Source organism: Motacilla alba, chromosome 7 (genome assembly GCF_015832195.1).
Source record: "Motacilla alba alba isolate MOTALB_02 chromosome 7, Motacilla_alba_V1.0_pri, whole genome shotgun sequence".
NCBI classification, from domain to species: domain Eukaryota; kingdom Metazoa; phylum Chordata; class Aves; order Passeriformes; family Motacillidae; genus Motacilla; species Motacilla alba.
In genome coordinates, this window is record NC_052022.1 from 19,089,537 (window position 1) to 19,114,244 (window position 24,708).

General features: G+C 41.5%; 1 protein-coding gene across 2 annotated transcripts in view; it reads left to right on the forward strand.

The window, feature by feature from the left end:
• Positions 1 to 21,497: 21,497 nt before the first annotated feature.
• The window catches only part of CERS6 (ceramide synthase 6), a 96,451-nt gene continuing 93,240 nt past the window's right edge, over positions 21,498 to 24,708 (forward strand). For both annotated transcript variants that reach the window (XM_038142410.1, XM_038142411.1), the window contains exon 1: positions 21,498 to 21,815. In XM_038142410.1, the coding sequence (XP_037998338.1) occupies positions 21,646 to 21,815 (170 nt within the window). In that variant the 5' untranslated portion in view covers positions 21,498 to 21,645. The remainder of the gene's footprint in view (positions 21,816 to 24,708) is intronic.

Below are 24,708 nucleotides of genomic sequence, written 5' to 3' on the forward strand. Positions count from 1 at the left end.
ACAATATGTAAACTCAAAATATGCAGGAGTTATAACATTTGCAAGAATGCTCTATTCTGCTGCAGTAAAATGCTACTTTTTAAATAAAATAAACAGCACAAAAGCTTTCTTTTCATACAAATTGTGTGCATATTTATTGATATTCCCTGACAGATTATGCAGTACAAATGCTATATTGAACAATTAGAAGAAGAGCATATTGAGAAAATATGTTTACTTTTTAGATTCAGATCTTGTCCTCCAAATGTCTTAAATCAAATAATAAAGACTTACACTTTTAATTAGTGCCAATTCTGGGCTGTGAAGTAAAAAATATAACAAAAAACTGACTGCTCTAGGCTTATGCAAGATTTTCCTGTAATAAGAATAAAATAGTTTTGGTTATGTTTGCTTGAATTAACATTTGAACTGCACATAATACTAGTCCTCTTCAAAGCTGCCTAGAGACTCTGGTAAAGTGTTTATCCAACTGTGTAACTTCTGTGAAACATTGATGTATGAACTAGTCAAAAATCAGGAGGAAGGTCTTAAATATTTTTTTTTAAATTTTTTATCCCAAACCTACCAATAATACAGATTGGAAAAAAAAAAAAGAAATGGAAAAAAAATTTACCAGCTATATTTGCAGGGAATGTAAAGTGACTCATGAGAGGTGTGGGACTCAGTCCTCCTGTCTAAGGCACACTGGACACAGTACAAGTAATGCACCACCATATGAATGATAAACCCTTCAGGAAACTCTCCCTGCTGACCATGATGACCCCGAGCTGGAAATAGTGCTGCTCATTCACCATCATTACTAGGACTCTTCTTAGGGCACACATCCAAACACATTTAAAAACATGTGTACTTCAATGACAATATGAAAGCTCTCAACAAGCCTTAAAACTCACTGTTACTTTTAAATGAAAATCTTAAATTCTGCAGAGCTGGGCATGGATTCAAGTACTAGACAAATATATTAGGCAGGCTGCCTTCAGCCACGGGAATTGCAACCTGGCACACATTATGAATCAGGAAAGTAACTTCTATTGATTTGTATTAGTGCTGATCTTATATTCCTCAGCAAGTTTCAGGTGACATTTCCTCTCTCTTGATGAGTTATAAGTTCATACTGCTTGTAGAGACAAGTCAGATAAACACAAAGAACTATCACTTTCAGATGAGAGGTTTCAAAACAGAAAGAGCTAATGTTTTCTCAGGTTTTGAAGCATTTTAACCTTGTGGCCCAAAAGTTGCCAAGCTGGCTAGCCTGGATGCTAGAGCCACTTACTTAATGGAGGAAGAGTAATACTGCAAGGCAGGCAGACAGGCTTCCTATGGTTGCAGAATCAACACAGTTCCAGGCTCCACTACCCCATCGATCTTCAAGGTCTCTGCAGAGACTGCCACACAGCATCATTTAGCAGTGCCCCCAAACTGCAAGGAGAGAACAAACTGATTTATCTCAGCCAGGTGACAGGGCCAGGGACACTCTGTAATCAGAGGCAAATAGACCTACCTCACTTGCAGACTGTCAGTTTCTATCTAGGTTTGAAGGTTGATCAATGCTCTATAAAAGATGTAATCTCTCATTTTTGTCCCACCATAGCTTTACAATACCATTCCTTACTCTTCCATAAACCTTGATTATTTTTACCCATGGGCTTATTCCTGGAACTTACCACAGACCATGGGGTGAGCACACACCATTTAGGTGCATACAAGGGAGAATCTATTTTCTGGTTTTGTTTAGCATTGGCTGTATTCCCAGACTTGAAGCTTTCTGGAAGGTGACTGTGTACATCTGCATCAATCAGGGTGCAGCAAGGACAGGGTATCTGGGAGCTCTGGGCACCAGCAGGGCCAGTGGCAGGGGCAGTCTGGCACAACCCCAGTCAGGGGAAGAGGACAGGTCTTACAGCTGTCACAGCAGGCTGGTTCAGGTCACCAAGACATGCTGTGCCAGAGTGGGCCTTGAGCACAGGCAGAGCAATCCCTGAAAGGTAGCATTGGCTGGTGAGGGGCTCAAGGCCTTAACAGTCATGGCTTTGTTTTAGCTCAGGTCTGTCCATTGGGAGTTGAGGTTTGCAAAGGATAGGGCCTGCTGGTGGGACCTATAGTCAAAGGAGAGGCAGTGCTCCTTGACTTGGGTCCACCAGGTCTAACAGAGCTCTAAAGTTTAGGATCTCACAAGTGCAGTGATGTTGAAGAGAAGCTGATGCAGGTTAACATTCTGTACTAGTTATATTGTGCTTAATTGTAATCAAACAAAAAAATTCAGTGGCCATCTGTGTAACTACAGTAAAATTTTCAGAATTCCATTCATGCATGGAGATGCAGAAAGTTCACAGCTGTGCATGGCTCTTTCTAGCCCTCTCTAACACTGGTAAGAAAATGTGTGTCAAATGTTTCTCTCTATGTATATCAGTCCACTGCTGTTTTATTTATTTAATAATACTCTTTATCCTATTCTCATTATGTCACCATAATGAGAATTATTAATGATTTTTAAGCCATCTTTCCTTGTCCCTTCCTCATTTTCTCCTTATCTTTAGAAAAAAAATTATAAATTAACAGCAGAATTTGAATGCTGAGAACTACCATCTAAAATATTTTCTTTTAATCAAAAAGGACATCTACAATGACATGCCTGAAACAAGTCTTATAAAAGTCCACATTGAGATAACAGAGGGAGAAAGAATTGCTGCAGGTTTACTTGTTTAAGAAAGTTTTCAGTGTATTTGTTTGCAGCAGCTTTATTTCCTGGTGGATATGTGCATGCACAAGCAATGTGCAAAATAATTTTGTGGTATCCAGTGCAGTTAACAAAGCTCTTTGTAAAAGAGCTAGAAAACCAGATGGATTGCTAACGTGAGGGTACTCAGAGAAGTTGCAAGCTACTGGAATTACCCTACCACCTTCTGCTCCTAACATTCCCTTGGAGGGTTAAATAGTTGTTTTGCAAAGGAAGTGTGTAAAAATCCATCCCACCATCATGCCAGCATACCAAAAAGATAAATCCTTACACAGTTTATCTTACTTCAAATACAGTATTTGGCATTAAATGCTGTCTTTAAACTACTTCTAATGCTTTGATTTTTCCCTTCAAAAGATACGCCAGTCTAGAGCTTACCATTGGACTTCAAACACTCCCCAGAGTCCAGAGGGATGGGAGAACAGAGACATCGGGTTCTCCCAGAAAAGTTCAGTTCTCCTGCCTCTGTGGGGAAGGAGTAAGATTAGACACAGGCAAGTGAGACAAATATAAAACAGATTCACAAAAAGCAAAGCCCTTCCATCCCCACCATCCTACGATATGCTTGCTGAGATGTGCCAATGGCTGTGGGAGTTGCTGCTCAGGGCACGGGGCAGCTGCATTTTGCTTCCCAGGGGAGCTCATTCCATCTCCTTGAGTCAGGAGCATCTGCCCTGCACCAGGCACTGCTGAGAGCTGCAAGGACTTCCAGCCTGGCACTGTGGAACAGAGCAGGGCTGTGTTTTTCTCTGATTGTACCAAATTAAATTGGGATTATGGAGTTGAAATCTATATCTATTTCATTATTGATTTAATAAAATCTTCTATCAGAAAGCAGAAATCGTGGGCCAAGCAACATCTAAACTGATAAATTATTTAAATAGGAGCTGAGAAGGAAGAAGCAACTTTTAATTAATTACCAACTCTGAAAATTCTGTCCCCAGTTTTTCGTTGTGGTGTATGTTTTAAGTCTGTTTACAGCTTCTACTGTAAGAACTGCCTTGACAGAATTCTCATGTGCCACAAATCTTAGAATCAACCAGGCAATCTCTCTACAGTGTCATTATGGCAACTTAAGTGACCATCATAAAATTGAAAAGTAAAAACACTTTCCTTAATGTTCCAATCATCATTATTATGACTCAAGTGTTGGAGTGAGTGAGGGAAAGAAAAGAAAATGGAAATCACTTTCCAAAATCATACTTAATGAATCAAAGTTAATCATAGTTGGACTCCATGATCTTAAAGGCCTTTTCCACCCTTAACAATTCTATGATTCTATAGCATGTATTTATTTTAATCAGTATTACTGTAATTTGGGCCGAGGTTATTTAAAACCTATCTCTTGCCATTTGGCTGCATTTTGGTTTTGGAATACAATCTTTTGGGGTGGCACAAACTGACTGGAGTAAATGCTTCTGGAGGCACATTGGGGCTTTATTTGAAAAGATTTCCCTTGGTGTAATGGTGCTTCTAACAAGTGTCCCCGGGGGGCCTCAGCTCTCCACGATCAAGGGATCTGGTGTGAGTGAGGGTTATAACTAAATAACAACTTGCCATGTGCAGTTACTGTTACAGGAGGCAGAGTCTATCAAGCAGTGTGCCAGTCAGTGAAACACTTTTAAGGGCCATAGAGGAAGGTCCCAGGGACAGTTTAAGAGCACTGAAGAGCTGAGCAAGATCCTGCTTCCACTGAAAATGCAAGAGATCAAGCAAGAAATGGTGCCTGAATTCTGCACAGACCAAGAAGGTTTGGATGCGCAACAGATCCAAATTTCAGGACGAATTTCAAAGAGTCCTAGTGGACTTTAGGACTCTGCCAGTGATATCATACACGACCACACTACCTATTTACTGTGGAAATTACATTTTTTCCTGTTCTGGAGACTAAAATTATCCCTGTTTGACAGCTGGAGAGGAAGCAGAACTACAGTGACATGAAGCAATTTGTCTAAGGTCATGTTGTGTTCCTTTCAGAGACATAAAAACATGAATTCATATTCATTGGCTCTCAAGCTAGTTCTGGTTCCCATTCTTATTGTTACATCTTAATCAAGTGATCATTTTTTTGTTTTTTACAGATTTCTCCTCCTGACACAATGATAAATGGTTGTAAGCATTCAAGTAGCTTGCTAACCTGTTTTGAGACAGCCCTGGAAAGTAGTTGAAATAAAGGCCAGAATCAATTTTTGAAAGCTGAAATTAAGATATAGAAGATGCTCACTCATCTGATAGAAGTACTTTTGTGGACAGTTGTTAGGCAGCTCTGCTAAACTGGTTTCACAGAAGTGTTTCATAGTGTACTCAATGATGAGAAGTGCTGCTGAACGGTTCATTTTGTGTAGAGCAAAGCACTTAACTCTCAGCTTCAAGGAAATCTTTGATCAGATTGTTCACACAAGTGTTATTGAAGGCTTGTCATAGCTGATATGGCCAGAAAGTATCAAACAAGGAGGGTGAGCATATATGCTCTGGTATCACTGAAGCTATCAGAATTTTCCCAGTAATATATTAATATAACAGCATCATTATGTTAAATTTAGGTAACTAATAAGAAGTTGTTAGCCATATTTTTTAAAAGGTTAAAAAAAGCATATTTAATTAATTGAATGCACTTGACTTACTGGGGCTCCTAAATAAATATTTAAGTAATGTTTTAAAAATCTTACACCAAACAGACTTGTTACATAATTGCCAAAAAAGACAGTGTTAGTATTAAAATAGCTTTAAAAACTTAATCTACAATTACCCCAAACTTACCCCAAACTCATAATTTTCTTGCATGTTTTATATTGTGAAATTGTAATATAAAGGTAAATAAAGAGGTATTTTTTAAAATTGTGTTTTCTTTTTATCACCCCAGTTTGCTTCCACAACAGAAAAGAAGCTGAAATTATCTAGGAGGTTATCATGTAGGAAACTATCTAGAAGAAAGCATAGTTTATGAAAAGAGAGTGGAATATTTTAAAATGGTCTCTTTGAAGTTTGCCAGGTGAGACAGAATAGATTTTTCAGTGCTGAAATATGCAATCTACTGTAGATTTGAAGTAAAAAAATTAAACTAATCATATGTTTCATAGGAGTCCAAACTAAATTACAACTTAAAATGAAGCATCAGTGCAGGTTTCTCAATGGGCATTGGTGGCCAAAAGAGCAAACAAGTCACTAAAGGGGAAGAAAAAAATAGCAAATACACTGAGATGGAAAAAAATCTGGCATTGTTTGTATTGACACTGCAGCATCAGCTGCGTAGTCTTCATAACTACTTTTCAAAAAGGATATCACAGAAGGAGTTAGAGTGGTTTCAGAAAAAAAGGTAAATAAAAAAAAATACGGGAATAGAATCAAGGGAATGGAAGAAAACTCTCACATGGAGTCAAGTTAAAAATGCAAGATATGTTTGCTTTAATGCGAAGGTAAAGAAGAATATGGTAGATAAAAATAATATTATGAACTTACTTGAAGCTTTCTGTCTGCAGTACTTTTACAGGAAAGAACAAGGCAGTATTCAATTACATTAAAGAACAGGCATACAAAAGTAATGAGGCTGTACACAGGGCAGCTAATATAATCATTGCATTCCTCCAGCATGAGGAAAATGATGAAGACTGACAAGTGATAGTCAGAGTTTTTAAATAACAAATGGCCAGAGTTTTAACTATGGTCAAAGCTCTCTGAAAGGTATTTTTAGGTATTAAAAAAAAATCTCCATTAGATCAGGAAGAAATCTAAAGCGTGTGCAGGGTGAGAATAGAAGACACAATGTTTCCCTCATACGCTGGCCGAGAGGTCTTACATATTCTTCTGAAACACCTTGTACTGACTGCTGGCAGACAAAAAGAATCCTTGGTCTGATTCAGCTGCCAAGTTCTTGATTTGTTCTGGGACACATCAAAATATTAAGTTTTCGACCTTACCTTTCAGAAATGTACTAATTGCTTTAACTGCACTGACAATCAATCATCATGATACAAAATCCTAAAGTAGCATGTGCCTGATGATGAATTTCAGACGCTAATTTAGAAGGCTGGAATGCACCTTTAAGTCCATTTGCAATGGCCTGTACTACGTGTCAGAAGAGCTGCAGAGCCTTGTCCCAGGCCACCTGCAAAGGCTGTACCTGCCCTGAACCCTCTGGGCTGCATTCTCACCATGTGGCTTTCTCTGACACAATGTGTTTTTCTTCAGCCTCCTGCAGTCATCAGCTCCAGAGCCTCTGCTCTCTCCTCCTGCAGGCCTCCTAGTACAGCAGGCTAAAGGATTACAAGAGGTTCTCCCAGCAAAGCAGGATTTCTTGCGCAGAAGGTATCTTAAAGCCTCAAACGGGAGAGGCTTCTGTAAAACTGTGCCAAAGGGAAGGGTCCTCTGGTTGTAGCTGCTTGAATTTTTGAGGTATCTTTGCTCTTTTTCTGCATGGATATTGCTTTGTATTTGGGACAAGGGCAGGGTGCTGGGACAGTCTTCCTTTAAGTGAGGAGCAGGCTAGGTGTGGGTAGAAGGAAGTAGTTTGAAACTATTTGTGTTTCAGAGGTCTCCAATTAAAACACATCAGAATACAAATTGCTCAGCTTATATTAGTATTTCCAAACAAAGCAGTTATTGAAAAATGAATACACTTCATCAAGATATTATTATTCCTAACTCAGTATTTAAATGGTGAGCAATCACCCAGTAACTGCTTTTGTTCTGGTACAATGACAGTCTGTGGTTTATATGCTGTTAGCTTTTCAAGCTAAACCCTGGACCTTATGCTAGGGTTAATTTTAACCAGCTCATGACTGTAAATTTTCACAGCTTGGTTTACACTAGGATTTGAAAAGGTGTTAATAAACAGTGCATGTTAAACTGAAGCATTCTCCAGCAGAGTGCCAGTCAGTAGGGTAAGCATAGCCACAGGGTACATAAGGATAACAGCTGCCAAGTGAACTGAAGGATTTTTCACGAAGGGGTATTCCTTTCTCCCCATTCCCAGCCTGGCAAGATGGATATGATCTTGCTGCCAGCAAATGCCACTGCCCGAAACTCTTGCATGCCAGAAAGCTGACTATTTGCAACACTTGGTTTCCACACAGCATGTGCACAAGGAGGCCAGATTTCCAAACAGCAGAGTTTGCCTTACAGGTGAGGCCACATCACTCAGTCTTCCAGGGAGTTACACAATATCCATACCAGCCTCCTACCTTCCTGCCAGAACATGGTCTCCAGACTCCCTAGGGTTGATGGCTTGGCTTTTTTTAAATCACACCCTCAATTTTGCATAATGCTCTCCTGGACATCTAGCCCTTGGGTTAACTTTAAGGTATGGTAGATGTTGCACATTCTCCAGTAAATTGTCTGCTATTGTGAAGTCAGGAGGAATGCCCCAGAAGAAGACTGTGTCTTTGCTATGTGAATGTATGCAAAGCAATTGGAGTAAAATTACTTCTCCCCTGGGGAAATTTGTCACAGAAAAGAACCTTGATATGTAATGACAGCTATAAGGGTCCATCAAAGTGAATGACTGTGGCACAGTCCCACTGTGCCTTCCAGAACCCCAGGCATGTGGGCAGCATGTGGGCTGCAGCTGTTGCTCATCCCTGTGGCATCTTTCCCTCCTGGCATGTTCACACAGGTGGCATTGCAGTGTGCAGCTTTCTTTGGAAGTATGTGACTCTACTTGTTTATGTTTAATTAGTGTATTCCTCATTCATCATCAGTTGCAAAAGGGAGTGGACCCCCTGCACCTTGCCCTGCTGGCCCATTAGCATGGGAGGCAGGAAGGCAGCACTTTGCCAGGGTTAGGTAGGAGGACAGGGCAGCATGGGCTATGCTGCACCAAAGCCACGTGCTCCACCAAGGCCACCCCTGTGGTGGGGCACCAGGCACCCTTGTAGCAGTGATAGAAGTCAATCAAGAAGCTGATCATTTCTGTCCCCCCCAGCTGCCCGATGAGCCACAGCCTGCTCTCCCCCAGGTTATGGCATCCGAAGACAAAGAATTCAAAAGGTCCATTAAACAGATTTTTCTCTGAGTAAATCCCAGTCTAGAAGCCTGAAGCATAATGGAGTGGCAAGTCAATTATTTTTCTTCCAAGTGCTAATCTTCCTTAGCTTCTGGCTGTGTTTTTGCTGATTCTCAGAAAGGGTGATTTGTAGGTGTTTATTGCTGGAATTTGAAGTGATTTAAAATGAATGATTAAATGTAGCATGACTTTCTGAACTAAGTTATTAATATATTACTAATTTTCTAAGCAGTTAATACTTTTTAAGGACTCTTAAAATTTACTAGTATACTTCATATATTATAGTTTATGCAGAAATGCCAATTAACCCACACAATGTGCAGTCAAGATAGATGAGGATTAAGCCTCTACAGCCATTGTAATAGAAGAGATGCAATGACCTGAAAATTGTGTCCTTAGTTCCTTTGCCTGTAATTAATATAAATTCACCAGTGAAGTGCCTTTCCTCTTTTTATTAATCCCTTCTCTACAGTCCTGGATCTCTGTTGTTCAAGCAATTAGGACAGATGGCATATGTTTTCTTGATTTTTCAGATCTGACTTCAGACTTGCAAGGCTGCACAGCCAGGCTTGATAAGCTGGGGACTTGGGAACAGGATACAGCCATCCTGGATGTGTGCAATACATTTCCAGTTATGCAGAAAATGCCAAGGCAGGTGATCAATCAGCCCTCCAGCTCCCATTTCTTGCGCATTTGTCTTCCTTGCACATCTGTGAATATGCATTATGTCTCCCCTTCTTTACTCAGTGTCATCCCTTCCACATTACATTTTGTTCGTTGCTCTCTGCTAGCCCACAAGTAAAACAATCAGTGCAGAACTATGGAGGATGTTCTTTTGGGCCTGAAGCAGAAGCTGAGAATAAAGGACTCATGAGCTTGTCTGCTGTCACAGAGGATGGATCAGGACAGGATGACCAAAATATTTTAAGGGGGCGCAGAAGTTACTGCTTCCATGCTGTCCTCCATGTTTCCAGAGGCACATGGTGAAAGTAAAATCCTACTGTTCTGACTCCAGTTGCTGTGGATTGCGTGCATTTTCACACATACTTTGTTTCTGGTTAGCATTTCAGAGCTACACAGCTGTCACTGGAATGAGGGAAATGAGTAGAGCTGTAGATATGTGTGGTTAGCTGAGTTGGAGAATATTGGAAACTGCTCAAATCCTGATGTGGCTATCAGCCACACAACTCAAAGATAGAAAAAAAAAGACATAACTAACAGAGGCTCTGAGAGACCAGCTGTGGTGAATGCTGTGAGGTAATTCAGATTTTGGATTGGCAAATAAGTTTATTCTTTTTCCCCCTGTGAAATTAGTTAAGATTTAGACTCAAATAAAAAAAAAAAGAGAAATGCAGTCCCTTGTTTGTCCTAGAAGGCAAAACATGCTGTATACTGTTTCTGCTATTTTACAAATGTAAAAATTAGGGTTAAGGGAGGTAGCAGGACTTCACTGAGACAATAGAATTTCAGAAGTAATAGGATGCTTATTCTGCTTAGAATTGCAGGAAGACTAAGCTGTGTTTTGGTTTAGAAAGCTTGTCCCATCAGCTGAGTTATTTATAATATTACACTCCCTTATGCATGCCCTTACATATAGCTCATTTTATTAAGAAGGAGGGGTTTTTAAATTGATAAAATGTCCCTTTAGGAGCTCTGGAATCAAGGAGAGCTAGAAACCTACAGCAAAATGAAATTATGGAGAAGGCACGAATCAATGTGTTGGGAAACAAGCCAAGAGTCATGGTGACAAAAGGATCTCTTAGTCACCATCTCACAATCCTACAGTAGGTCTATGGAAGGAAATATATCCAGTGACTTAATAGGCAAAATTGATAGGATTAGATCAATGCTGAGAAGCAGCTGTAGAGTCATATGTATAAGATGGAATTACATTAAAAGTAGAAGGTCAGAGGATTTAAGGATTGGAATATTAAGCTTAGAAAAATGGCAAACTCAGAAGTCAAAGCTGCTAGACAGTTGGTCTTTGGCACAATATCAGTTACTGCACCAGGGGAAGAATAGTGGCATTTAATTGGCATAGCTATGTAGTTTGAGCCATGTAAAGAGATGCATTTGTCCTGCTTGTAAAACCACCAAAGTATCTTCAAGCTATGTGTACTTTTTTTTTTTTTTCAGGCCTTTAATGACTAGCCTGGGAAGGCAAAGATTGTTAAGAATCTTTTCTTTAATATCCATCCTGATATGTGTCAACAGCAGCAGAGAAGATGAGAAGAATCTTGTTCTTAATAGCTGGAAAATACCATGGTACTCATGGTCATTTCTGTAATGATAGTGGAACAGTTCACTTTTAACAAAAAGTAGATCTGCTTTCCATTTACAGTACTTTCATACAGGTAACACAGACATACTGTCAGCTGACACCCTTACAATATCATCACACGGCCAACCCAAAGAGGGGCACTCAGTCGTTTCTCTACTAGCAAATCTCATTCATTGGTCATGGCTCCATAAGGTATTTTTGTAGTGCTTTTAGTTAGTAGATTGGGAAATAATATATGAAGTGTGCCTTAAGGTAAGTGCTGTGCTGTGGACAAGCCACTGATCTCTACCCCTGCCAGGCAGACAGGAGTCTTATCATCCTTCAATAATTTACTGTCAGGTGCGGTTCCCCTCATATCTTCTTCACCTGATCCTTGAGTCAATCTGAGTTACCATCAGAGCTCAGGCTTCTGCCGCTGCTGCTTCTTGCTCCTCTGAAGTCAGTGGCAACAAAATCCTGCTGCTGGGTGTGTTTCTCATGCACCTTTCACTCACTCTTTCTCTGTTACCTCAGCTTTTTGCAGAATTAACAGCAAATGCGGAGGTAGACAAAGAATGAAAGACAAAGTTTTAAAAAACACAGATCCATTTATCTCCTTGGCAATATGCATTCCTTATGGCTGGTACCTTTTTCTATACTAAAATTGAAAATCTGGTAATATTGTTTCACATTCAATTGGTATTAGATGCATCCTTACTCGTATTTGCCTTGCTGACTTATGGGATGACTAAACATGCTGCAATGTTTTGTAAACATGACAACTATCTTCAATATTTCTGGGTGAGTGATTTTAAAAGCATATTTTAGCACCCTCTTAATTCCTATTTAGATCAGCCTCTACCTCTATACTCTTTGCTGGTTTCTTTTGGTTCCTAGGATAATCTAGTAATCAAATCAGCATGAAGTAAAACAGAACATCATAATTCTGTGACTGCACTAATAAATACAGTAAATGTTTCAAATAATACTTCAGTTAAAATATGCGTATTTTCATGGCTTAAATTTACTGAACATTGTGTTTGAATAATAAGTGAGTGGGAAAATGACCACATACACAGGAAAGAACAGAAGAGAGGCAGGCAAGTGAGAAAGAACAAATGACATAGAAGCTAATAAAAAGTCTGCAGAAAGAAAGCATTAAGAAATTGTTGATGCAGAAAGCCAAGGAAATAAATAGCAATTACAGATTTAAATACCTAATTAATGTTATCTGGTTACAAAAGAACACCTGCAAAGCACTGGCGGCTGGTCTTTTTACAGTTACTGATTGGTGGAGTAAAAATAAAAGGAGAAAATTGTCACTGCCAAGTGTGGTTAAAAGGAGTTGACAAACTGACATTAATTCCTTCCTTACATGGTGACTATCCTCACTGTTATTAGCTCAGCCCATCTTTGCAGATGCTTGCACTTTGTTCAGTGCTCAGTGTTATGATCCCTTAATTTCTCCTCAGTTTGTTCAATATCATATAATAGGTTTGGTGAAACACAATTCAATACAATGAACTAAATTTACCAAAGGAAAAGCAGGAAAGGTTTTCCTGTTTTACTGTATTTCCTTTAATTTTAAAAGTCATTAAAACTTAAGTATATAGATACTGACAAAATACTTGAATTTATGAAGTGGGATTTTTCCACATTTTATGATATTACAGAGCCTGAGTCAATATACTGTAGTGTGTATAACTCTTACAAGATGTGTGTTGAGAGTTTAATCCCAAGACTTTGTTTGGACCCTCTACTTTCAGAGTGACTTATGGAATTTTATTGTAGTGAAATAAAGACATCAAACTTGCTGTTATGGTACATGGAAAATCCTGCATACATACTGGAACAAGCAGAGGATTATAGCAGTTGTATTCTGACTGTACCTGCTGACTAACTTCTAACAGGATGTAAACACTCATGTAGCAGGAAGGCACAGCATATGACCCAAAAAAACATGCCAGAGAATTTTATTTTGCTTTTCAGTGAAAACTCAGGGTAGAAACAACACAATATTTTCATTAAAACTGAACTGTGCCCATCCTGTCCCGCCATGCAATAGCCTGCCCTCCAAGATGTCCTCTAGAGGACTTGAAAAACATAACACAACATTAGCTTTAAGGAAGTGGCATTTATTTAAAGACAGGCAAATTGTGGGGGCGGGGAGGGAGGTGGGTTGGCTGTTATATTTTGCAATTCAATGCAGCTCTGTGTGTCTGCCTCTGCTTAACCACAGCTCATGTAAAGAGTTCTTGTGTTTGAAATTATAGAGCTATAGGACACTGCCTGTCTTGCTCTATCATCTCCTGAAAAAGTTTGCTATGTTGCAGGCACATCTTATTCCAAAAGTGAGGCAGCAGCTCAATTCCCCATTTGTAAGGGCCACAGCATATCATGAGCAGCACAAACTGAGCTCTGAAAAAGAAAACTGAAGAACCTGAACTGGTTGTGGCAAGATTGGAGAGCACTGACCGCATTGAAGAGATGTGGGATCAGCTATAATAATGTCAGAGTGTTTCTCTTCCTGAGGGCAGAACAAAAGTAAGTTGTACTTGGTGATCAAATCCACTGGAAGGTGCAACAGGATAAAGAAATATAGTATTTACCGTACTTAAACTATGTCCCTGTAACTCCTTTTCCCCCTGCCAACACTATAGCCCCAAGTCAGCTGCATCTTCATCCTCTGCTGATATCCTAAGTACACAGTTAGAAATGAGTGCATTGTGGTTTGCATTATTTCATTTGTTTCTGTGTAGAAGCAGCATTTTCTTCCTGAGGTTTAATTACATAGGGTTTTAGTAAGTGAAAGTCTCTTTTATTGATAAACAAAAGCAAATAATGACAGTGATGAGAATGCTAGTTAAAAGATTATGATTAAAATTAAATTATACCATTTTTTCTCTATAGAATTTCCTTTCCAAAAAAAAAGTCATTGTATTGACTGAAACTCCAGGGAAATTTTTTTTTAAAGGAAAGTCTGCCAATGTTCATATTATTCAGCTACCTTCATTTGCTTGGTTCAGAGTACTCCTATTCAATTTAGCTGTCTTGATATGGACCTCCTCCACCAGGAAAACTCCCAAACTTTTGCAGCTGTATTTATTCTGATCTCTTATGAAGTGGGTTAGCTAACAAAAAGTAGTTTTCAATGTACAGTTTATGTTTACAAAGTACCCAAATTCCAGCCAGGCCCCCTTCATTGTGCAGAAGGAAAGACTTCCTCAGCACATCCACAAAAGCCAAAGTGTGAGGAGGCCACATTACCATGAGCAGTGTTTTGCAGCAGTGCTGATCACCATGTAGTGTGATACCTGAATTTGGTTAGTGTGGAATGAACACCACCCACCTCAACAATATCTTTAACAATCCTCAACAATAACTGGGAAATGAATGAAATAGTACAACTGTGTGGCATGTGGCAAAAGGGTGCCCTCCACCAAAGTTCTACTTCCAGAAAGTTTTTCATTGGTGTACCTGGTTTGTTCAGATCAGTTTTATAAAATTAGATGGTACATCTAATCAGTTAGTCTTCTCCTATTTCTTTTTTCCAATTTAGACAAAGTTTAAATGTGCACTAGTTACAGCAAAATAACAACAGCCTGGTGACAGAGAGAAAATAATAAGCTCAGCCCCTGCCTTTTCTATGAGTCTGGTAATATTCCTTAGAAACCAGAGACAAAACTGCCACGGACTTCAGAAACGGATTTCAAGGCCTTTGGCAACAATGTCAAAAACCTTCAGCAAGGCTTTCAACACTGTCTCACAATATTCTCATTGGCAAACTCAGGAAATGTGGACTGGATGAGTGGACAGTGAGGTGGATTGAAAACTGACTGAATGGCACATCCCAAAGGGTTATAATCAGTGGCATGGGGTCTGCTTGGAGGCTTGTCACTAGTGGTGGTCCCCAAAGGCTCAATAGTGCTTAATTTATTTGTCAGTGATTTGGATGAAGGGGCAGATGCCTACTCAGCAAGTTCACTGATGACACTAAGCTGGGAGGAGCAGCTGACACCTCAGAGGGCTGCACAGCCCTTCAGGACCTTGACTGGTTGGAGAGATGAGCAGAAAAGAACTGAAATGCAAAAAAGGCAAATGCAGGTTCTCTTAATTCTGCATCTGTGAGATAATAACCCCATACACCAGTACAGACTGGGGATCTGGGGCACAATATGCTGTCCATAAGCCAGCAGTATGTCCTTGTGGCCAAGAAGGCAAGGGTATCCGGGACTACATTGGGAAATGCACAGAAACTGATGCACAGCAAGTTCCACCTGAATGTAAGGAAGAACTTTTTTACTGTGTGGGTAACCATAAACAGAAACAGATTGCCAAGAAAGGTTGTGGGGTCTCCTTCACTGGAGGTATTCAAGAACCCTCTAGATGCAATCTTGTGCTCTAGGATGAACCTGCTTGAGCGGGGAGGTTGGACCATATGACTCACTGTGGTCCCTTCCAACTTGGCCCATTCTGTGATTGTACACAAATGACATAAAACCACAAAACCACTAATATCTAGGGTTTTTTTCTTAACACTTTTAAGAACTCTGGCTTCTAGGTCAAAAGAGACAAAGACATTAGAGCTTTGGAATCTTTTCTAAAAAAATCACCTCAGCTCTACATATATATATTGTGCTAAAAATAAGTTTCTAATAACCACTTTTAGTCATGTTTGATAAAATGTTGATATAATTAAATATGCAGATTATAAACTTAGAGCTACATATCCTTCCAAGTACTTCTTGTTGAGTTCCCCAGGCTGAATGAGAAATTTTGCAGTCTTCCATACCATTCCATGAGGCTGTCTGTGATGCAGTCACTTTAAAATCAGCCTTATTTTATGGAGCAGGAGGAGCCTTGATCACACCAGGATTTTTCCCCACACCTAAGAAAAGTAAGCAACTGAGTCCAAATTTTCATCATCTCTTTCTTTTTCTTGGTGTAAAATGCAATGGGGAAAATCCCACCAAAAAAAAAAATCACCCAGCAATGAAGTAAATTCTACCTTTTCAGGAAGGTAGTATTGAAGAAGCATTACTTCAGAAAATATAGTCTTTCCTACAAATAAGAAAAGTTTTAGTAACAAGGATCCAGGAAAAAACTATTTCTGTAAACAGCAAGACCATGTGAGGGTGAAACCCCCCCTCATCTTGTCTCCTGGATGCTGGAACTGACATTTATAGACCTTTACACTTTTTATCAAGAACACGGTTGCTAAACAGCTAAGCCACTATTTATCCCCAAAAAAGTCACTGTGGATGAGAATAAATTGAAGGAGAGGTAAATCCCTGAACAGATTTTGCTTCTGTGTCTGTGCTGCTGTGCCTGGACACAAAGCAGCTATTAGCCTGGGTTGACCAGCTGATTTGGAGAGTGGATGGCAGCTTTGGGTATCAAGAGGGAGACAAATGGGCTGAAGAATACAAATGGGCTGCAGCCACTAATTGAAGGAGTGTTACCCATAAGAAGAGGTAAAATTATGACACTGGTCAAAGACTAAATACAAAATTTAAATCAAGGTGTAAATATAATGCTTTGTGTAATAATATAGTATCTATACACATAACCTGGCAGACAAAGTTTTTTTGTGCTTTTTGTTTTCATAGGAGGAAAAAAAAAACCTTTTTCATAGTTGGGATGAAGGTAGTCTCATTTTTCTGTTGATTAATTATCCCCCCATAACTCATAAAAGAGAGAACACATGCTGGGAAAACTTGAAATGTTCTCTGGTTTTGCCTCTCCACAAGTCCAGAGAAAACAGAAAGAGTATTATATTTCCAATGCAGAAAATGCTTAAAGCCATGCCCAACTAATCTACTGTGTCAGTGCCCGTAATAAATGTGGCCTGTATCAGAGGGAGGAGATAAGATAGTAATTCCATTTTTGGAGTCAGGACTGCATTTACAGGACACAGTAAGCTGTCACATTCACTACAGAGCATAAACAGTGGTAGTTACCCCAGCAGGGAGTGTGGCCCATTGAGTTATCACTTCAGCTTTCTGGTATCTTTTCCACTTAACTGATTTAAAAGCAATAATGTGTGTCCTATAATCTTGAGAATTTTGACACAATCAGTAAAGCTAAGGGAATCTTTAATTACTATCTAGAGCTTTAGAGATAAACTTGTATCAAACAATTATTGTGTATCTGATTTTATCCAGTCCTTTGATTTATATTTTACTTCCAAGTCACATAAAAAAATTAAACAACCTTATTGTTGCAATGTCATTATGAAACAAAAAATGGATGCTTTGGTTTAAAAAATGTCGGAATATATACATGATAATTTGTGGAAATTAAAATGTTAATTTAATAATTTCAGCATTATTTTAGCAATATTTTCAGTCAGCCAAAATGTATATTTTGGATGAAAATAAAATTCTGTACAGCTGTGACATAAGTATAGTGAAATCCATAAGGAAGATATTTAAAACTGTGATAAGAAAATACAGATTTATTGCTAGCCTAGCTCCTGGGAAAACAGTAATTTACATCTAGATAGGGTCTTAAAACCAAATGCTAAATAGCATTGTCTTCATTCAGATATGAACACAAAGTATTACCAAGTAACTATCAGATGACATTGTGACAGGGATGTTAAATGAGCTTTGAAGAAAAATCTGAGATGACCAGGTGAATGTTCTTCTGAGCAGAACGTAATTACCTTGGAAGCTGTCTGAAAATGACTAGAGAATAAGAAAATTTACTTCTGACAGTAATTTCTGGAGTTTTGGGGTTCAATAAGACAACAAATGACTCCCAGGCTGACAGGATTGGAACACAGCTTGCAGCCACGGGATGGGAGGCACTGATCTCACAGAAGTTCACACTGACGATGCGAATTCCCCGTAAGTGATATGACAGGTCAGCATTGTAGTAGCTGACTTTTTGTGCTAGATTAGAGCTCCCATTGCATGGAGAGCCAGGTATTGTCTGTCCCCTCATAGCTGACACAAAGCTGGCAGAGACTACAGATTGCATGTTCATTGGCAAGTCGGGCACACCAGCGTGGTTGGTCAGAGCCCAGATTTCACTGAGCATTGGAGACAAGGCCTGGCTACTGAAAGTCTGCAGTCCTGCAGAGCGTGTCTGGATGCTGGGAAACAAGATGCATAGAGTATACAATAAATTTTGGTGTCATGCAGGTTTGAAAAGTCCCTTTACTAAGTAAATTCTAATGTGACTCTATAGCCCAAACCTGGCCACATGAATAGGCATGAAGCAGATGTTTCTGAAGGGCCAGTTGAAGTGTGACACAGTGTATCTAGTTTAAGATAAAACCCGCACTTTTTCCAGCTGCCTGTCTTTGCTCAGAGTTGGGCAAACCTCATTACAATCTTTTTTTCATGATAAATTATTTAAAATCGATATGGAAGACTCTGACAACTCTTACTGTAGTTTGAACAGGCCTAGTTCAGTGTAGAATACGTTTGGGTAGTTAAGTAACATCGCAATCAAGTGAACTATGATGGTATCATAATTAGGACATACATTTTCACACACTTTCTTTAGAAATCTAGAGCAGGAAGCCAAATCAAAGTGAACAATGAAAACAAATGAAGCATGGAGACATACTGACTCTGGCAATCCCTGCTTTCTACTCTCCTGAACTGTCCTCACAGGGCAGTTCTGCCTCAGCTGTTGACTTTAACTGGAGCCCAGCACAAAGCAAAAACCATCCCAAGGCTCCTAAACCTTTCCTTCAGCTAGGGCTATTTGCCCACATATCTTTCCGTGGCAGCCAAACTAATTACCATGGCATGTCTTTCCAAGTGACAAAACTTGCTTGTCTGCCAAGGTAAAACATTTGAAAGGCTGTGAAGCGATGTAACCTGGGGACACCTCTGTATTTCTGTATTTTAAGTGCTATTACACAGAGCTCTGTTAGTGATTTGAATTCAGGGCATGTTGTTTGGTGATTGGGTGAAGCCAGACTGGTCTCTTCAGACTAATACAACCCCACATAGGGTCAGGACTGATGTGACTGGCCCAGCATAGGTTTTGTAATGAAGACTGCTGCTCTGTTAGTGTGATTCTTAGGTGACATTATTAGAAAAGCTGGCAAAACTAGTAGCACAAGAAGCTAGAAGGGAGCACAAAGCTGCTGGGACCAGCAGGTAGAAGACATTAAATTTAAGAATGGCAGCTCATTGCCATGGCTTGCACTGCTACTTCCTCTGTGCCCATGGTCCTTCATCTTCCCCAGGAGGGCACAGAGCAGTCAATTACACTAATTGTTCAGCAAGAATTAACCTCTTATACATCATCAGATTATTAGTGTGCTAGGTTTATTTTGCAAAGATCTTCCCTTTATCTGTACATAAGCAAAGCTAAGCACCAGCACTTGTGAGCCTCAGTACTGACTGGGAAATAACTACTTTATTGGAATGAGAACAGACATGTATATTGAATGTACTTCTAAAACTGACTGGAATATTGAAATAGGCTGCAAAAAGACAGGTCATCTTCAGCTGCGGGATAATGACACCAATACTCTGATTAAAAATACCTTTGCCTTAAACACAACTATTAGTGAAGTAAATGGTTATCTGTGTGTTGACAAATATTAAAGCAATATCTAAAGAACTTTTAATCAAAGTTGATACTTCTGAGGTGGTTCTGAGGATGTGCCCTCTTAACTCCATTTAAAAACTCACTTGTGCACATCCATTCAGAAAACAGAGTGATCTGGACGATTTGAGAGGCGTATGTGTACATGCAGGAGCCAGCTCAGGTGTATGTGAGAATGTGCTGAAATATTAGCTCCCAGGGGAAATTCTAGGGGAGTTCTAGGTCAGCTGGAAGAGAGGTGAAATCTGACTGTGAGGACAAGGCAGAAAAATTGGAAGGAAGAAGGATAGGCGATTTTTTGGTACTGGATAAAGGGACGATTGCTGATTTGAGTGAACAAACGTTTTCTTATGGTCAGAAAATCTTATTTTTATGTGAGCAAAACTTCATTAGGGGTGTGGAACTCATGGTCTGCTTTCCCACTGAACTGAAATTCCAGCAAAGCCCTGGATTTTGACAGGTCATGTCAGAGAAGAATCCTGAGACAAAGTGAAGGAAGAGCTGGGGCCAGGCAGATCTGGCAGTGGTGCTAGAACTCACACTTTTTTCCACACAATTTGAAGGAGAGACTGTACTCTCTCCCCCAGAAGTAACCACAAGAACTGAATTGGAATAATAATACAGTCACTTAGGAAATTGTCTCATCAATAAAACAGAAATATTCACTGGCAGTTTTACCTGCATGGCTCGTCAGCCATCCTGACAAAGCATTTCCTGAAACTTCCCTGAAATGTCCTAGATGGAAATGATCTCCATATACAGAAGTTGTTTGCTTCCTTTAAATTGATGTGGCGTTTTCCATAGCATTATGTTTGACTTATGATTTTATTCAGCACAGAAATGTCAGCACAGTCACGAGGAGCTGCGCAATTATTTTTTCAGGAAGGGCAAATAGAGCCAGTGGGGTAAAAAGAGCAAGTTAGCATGAAACATAAAAGCGGGATGATAAAACTCTGAAGTATGTGCAGAGGTCTGGGTCCCAGTATTCAATGGCCTGATGGAAAGTATGATGATACAGTGAAGAAAACAGAAGGCATCTAAAATAAACTGAGGCAGGGCAGAAAAACAGTGATGTTACAGGAGCTACTATTTCAAGTAATTTTGTGTGTGCCAGGACCACCACAGGTACAGTCCTGTGGCTCTAGCTATACTAAAGCCTGCTGTAAAGTTTAGTCAAATCAACTGCAGTTTTCCTCTTGCCCCATATCTCTAGCAAGACATGGCAATGAGATAAGGAATCAGAGGTAAAAATCTATGTAAAACGAAAAAGGGTTTTTTTAGCCAGGAATGCAAAGCCTATCCTCAGTCTGGTTGCTGATGAGTCGTGTGCTTTTCCATGCCACGTTTACACGTGTTTGCTGTACCCGCGTTCAGAGTAAAGTCATTGAATGTTTGAGAGTCCTTCCACCCGGGACAGTCCCGTTCCCGGTTAAACACCTCAGCCGAGAGGGCCGGGAGCAGCGCTCCGGGCAGGGGTTACTCTCGGAGACCGGACGAGGGAAGCCGACCCCGGCCCACACGGCTGTGCAGAATTCATGGAGGGCTCTTCACTGCTGCCACCTGTCTACTCCTACCGGGCCACAGCCTTTCCAGGCTTCCCGGGACCCCGGCTGGGCGGCGAGGGGGCGAGTGGGTGACACGGCGCGGAGCCCCGGGCCGGCGCTGAGGCGGAGGCTGCCCCGGTGGGTACAGCGCTGCGGCCGGCAGCCTCGGCCGCGGTGAGCGCCCCTGGGACGGGGTCCCTCTCGCTCGGGCCGGGTCACTTCGGTTTCGGGCTTCGGTGCGGTCTTTCGGCAGAGGAAAGGGGCGGGGGAAGGCGGCTCCGGACCGCCCGGCGGGGCCCCGAGCAGCGGCGGGCGCGGGCGGGAGCCAATGGGTGCCGGCGCGGCCGTGTGACAGGCGGGGCGGCCGCTGCCCCCGCCGGGCGGGGAACCTGCACGGCGGCGCTTGGCAGCATCATCCGCGGCTGCGGGGCTGACACACGCCTCCATCCTCCTCTCTCCCGGCAGCCGCTCACACGCGCCTCGCCGCGGGCGGAGCGGAGCGAGGGGCGCCGCGGCAGACAAAGCAAAGATGGCAGGGATCCTCGCCTGGTTCTGGAACGAGCGGTTCTGGCTGCCGCACAACGTCACCTGGGCGGACCTGCAGAGCACGGAGGAAGCCGCCTTCCCTCAGGCGGAGGACCTCTACCTCGCCTTTCCCCTGGCCTTCTGCATCTTCATGATCCGGCTGCTCTTCGAAAGGTAACGCCGAGCCCCTCGCGCCGCCCCGGGCTTGGCTGGGCTGGGCGGGCCCAAGGGCAGCCGAGGAGCTTTGTCAGCCCAGCGCCTTCCTCCCCTGCTGCTGCACTGCCGGCCTCACCGGGCCCTTGCGTTATCCCTGCCCCCTCGGTCGGTCACGTAGCGGGCCCGATGCAGGAAGGTGAGGGGTTCGAGAGGCAGCCGGCGCGCCGTTCCTGCTGCCTGCAGCGCGGCCCGGCGCGGGCGCTAGGAGGCGAGGTCTGCCCGGGAATGGGCGCAGCCCTCCCGCCACCTGCGCCGGCCGCGGCGGGAGGGGCAGAAGGGCCCTCCGGCACCCGTGCGGATCGGGGCGCCTGTCCGCGACCCACGGGCTGCGGCGGGGTCCTTTCCGCCCCCCTCACGGAAGCCCCGCAAGAAGAGTGGTGACAGGCCGCGGCGGGACGTGGTCCCGGCAGGAGAGTTTGCCCGCGCCCCGCCGCAGGGCCGCTCTCCACAGCGAAGCCCGCGCTGGGTCCGCTGCGCGGCCGGGAGCGGCGGCGGGAGCTGGGGGCCGGCGGCTGTTCAGCTGTTCAGCGCGGGGCCTCAGGTGGGAAGGGGCAGTTCTTGGTGAGCTCGGTGAGCTGAGCTGTGCGTGGCCAGCGCATATGGTAGCGGTGAGCGGTGCCGAGTGTCGGAACACTCCTGGGGATGTTGGAATGTGGAAGCTCAGTGATGAAACGCGCCAGACGCTGCTCATCTCTGACCCAAACTCACCGTTCTTCGAGGCTGCTGAATTCATAAACCACGTTTCACAAATACATAAATACGTATACATGTGTACTTAGACATAAGGCGTCAGACTGGCGATCGGTCAGCAGGGACTGTGTTCTCTGTGAGTGTTCCCGAGCGGGTGCTGAGCCGGGGCCGCCTGTCACTGGGAGGCAGCCGAGTGGGTGCTCCCTTGCGCACGCTGCTGCGCCGCCTGACAAAGGTGCTGCTCCCTCAACAGCAGAGAACAAAAGAACGATTCCTTATGCCAACACCTACGTGTTTTCAGTGTTGTTTTCTTAGGCATGCTATTAGAGTAGTCAAGGAAGATAAAGGAAGACCAATAGTTACTACATGCCAGAGGAGGGCTGTAAAGATACTTTAAAAATGATAAAAGAGCTTATCTGCCAGGCACCGCTTCAAATTTCCTAAGCATTCCATCTCCCTGGTTCGAACTTGCCTGTATTCCTAGCTTGGTTGAGAGGACCATATTTGTTTTGAAAAATAAGCTGTCACAGGCTGTTGTTATCTTCTGTGCTGCTTTACAGATTTACTGAGCAGCAAAAACTGTCATCTGCCTGAAAATCTGAGGTTGTGAAAAGTTAATTGAAGCAATTGAGTTAAATACTGCAATATAGTTACAAGTGGAGTAATGAGTACAATTACAAGTATTTAGATTATGTCAAATAATTTTTTTTGCAATCTCTATGATGTGTACTTTTGAGTGTTGAAAGCAGGTGCATGATATTGCATCTCTTGTCATCTGAACTGCAATAAGCATCACAGCAGGACTGTGTTTTGATGGATGAACAGCTAGTCAGAGAGATAGTTTCAGCCTCAAGTTTAACTCATGTTTCTGCTAATCCTGTTGTGGCTGTTGTTTGCATTGTAGAAGCTACTCTGATTATATAGTAGTTTGTATCCATTTACTCTGGTTATTTTTCTTCATTCATTTAAAGTAATGTTTAATTTTGCAATGCATTGTATTTTTAAGTGTTAGTTATACATATAGATGAGAATACCAGTATTTTTTAAATTCTCTTGTATTCATTAGGCAGATTTTGAAATTTATATCTAGGAATGTGTTCTGTTAACCTGATTGTAGGTGAGAGACTTCCAAAGAAGTTTTATTAACAATTACGTAGGTATGTGTTTTTTCCTTTTAAAATTAAAATCAATTTCATAACTCCCCTGTGAGAATAGGATCAGGCTGTTTTGTGTGGGATTAATCCACATGGCATGATACAAAGTGATTTTTCATGTCGATCATTTTATTAAAGCAGGCTGAGAAAAAAGCAACTGGACCTGTTTCCACTGATAAAAGCAGGGCAATTGTGTATGACTTTGAAAGGTGGGACAATCAAGCTTTATTATTACTTACTGTTAATTGGTTTTTTCAGATTTCTGTGCTTTGGTTGTTGGGAGCTACAGAAATCCTTCATGCACATCATCAATTAAAGGTCTGAAATTGTGCATGATTTAGAAGGGGGAAGAGAGGAATATCTTTAAAACTGATATTTTTTTTGTTTCTTTCTTCTCTGTATTAAAACATGGGGTTTTTTTTAAACTCAAGTTGTGGAGGACTGGTGTGCGTGGTGCATCCTGCAACATACTCTTACAGATGTTTAGCAGTTGCAATGATAGCAGCTAAAGAAGAAATAAAAATAGATTCTGTAACACATTTTAAAAAACTTGCAGATTTATTTTAGATCTATGACTGTAATGTAGTATTTGTAACATCAATGTATTCTCTATCTTGTTTTGTAAGATACCCTAACTCTAATACAGGTGCTCTTGTAATTCTGTACACTGGTAGGCTAGCAGACACAAGGTGTTAAGAATCTGATTATGTGTTTTATATCCATTCTTTTCAGACTGCTTCATAGCAGCTGCCTACTAGGCTGCTGTAGTAGTAGGGTTTATTCCTCTGCTTCATTGGAATGGTTACTAACTTCACGAATCCTCACAAAAGTAAGAAATATGGTTTGGGGGAGTTGGACTTTACATGTCCTTGCTTACAAAGTTCTTTATATGTTTGGGGGATGCAACTTGCAATGCTGAAAGTTGACATTATGTTTATATTCTGTATACATATGTATTTGTGTGTACATATTTGCAAGTGGAATTGAAATGATAGAATTTGGATATT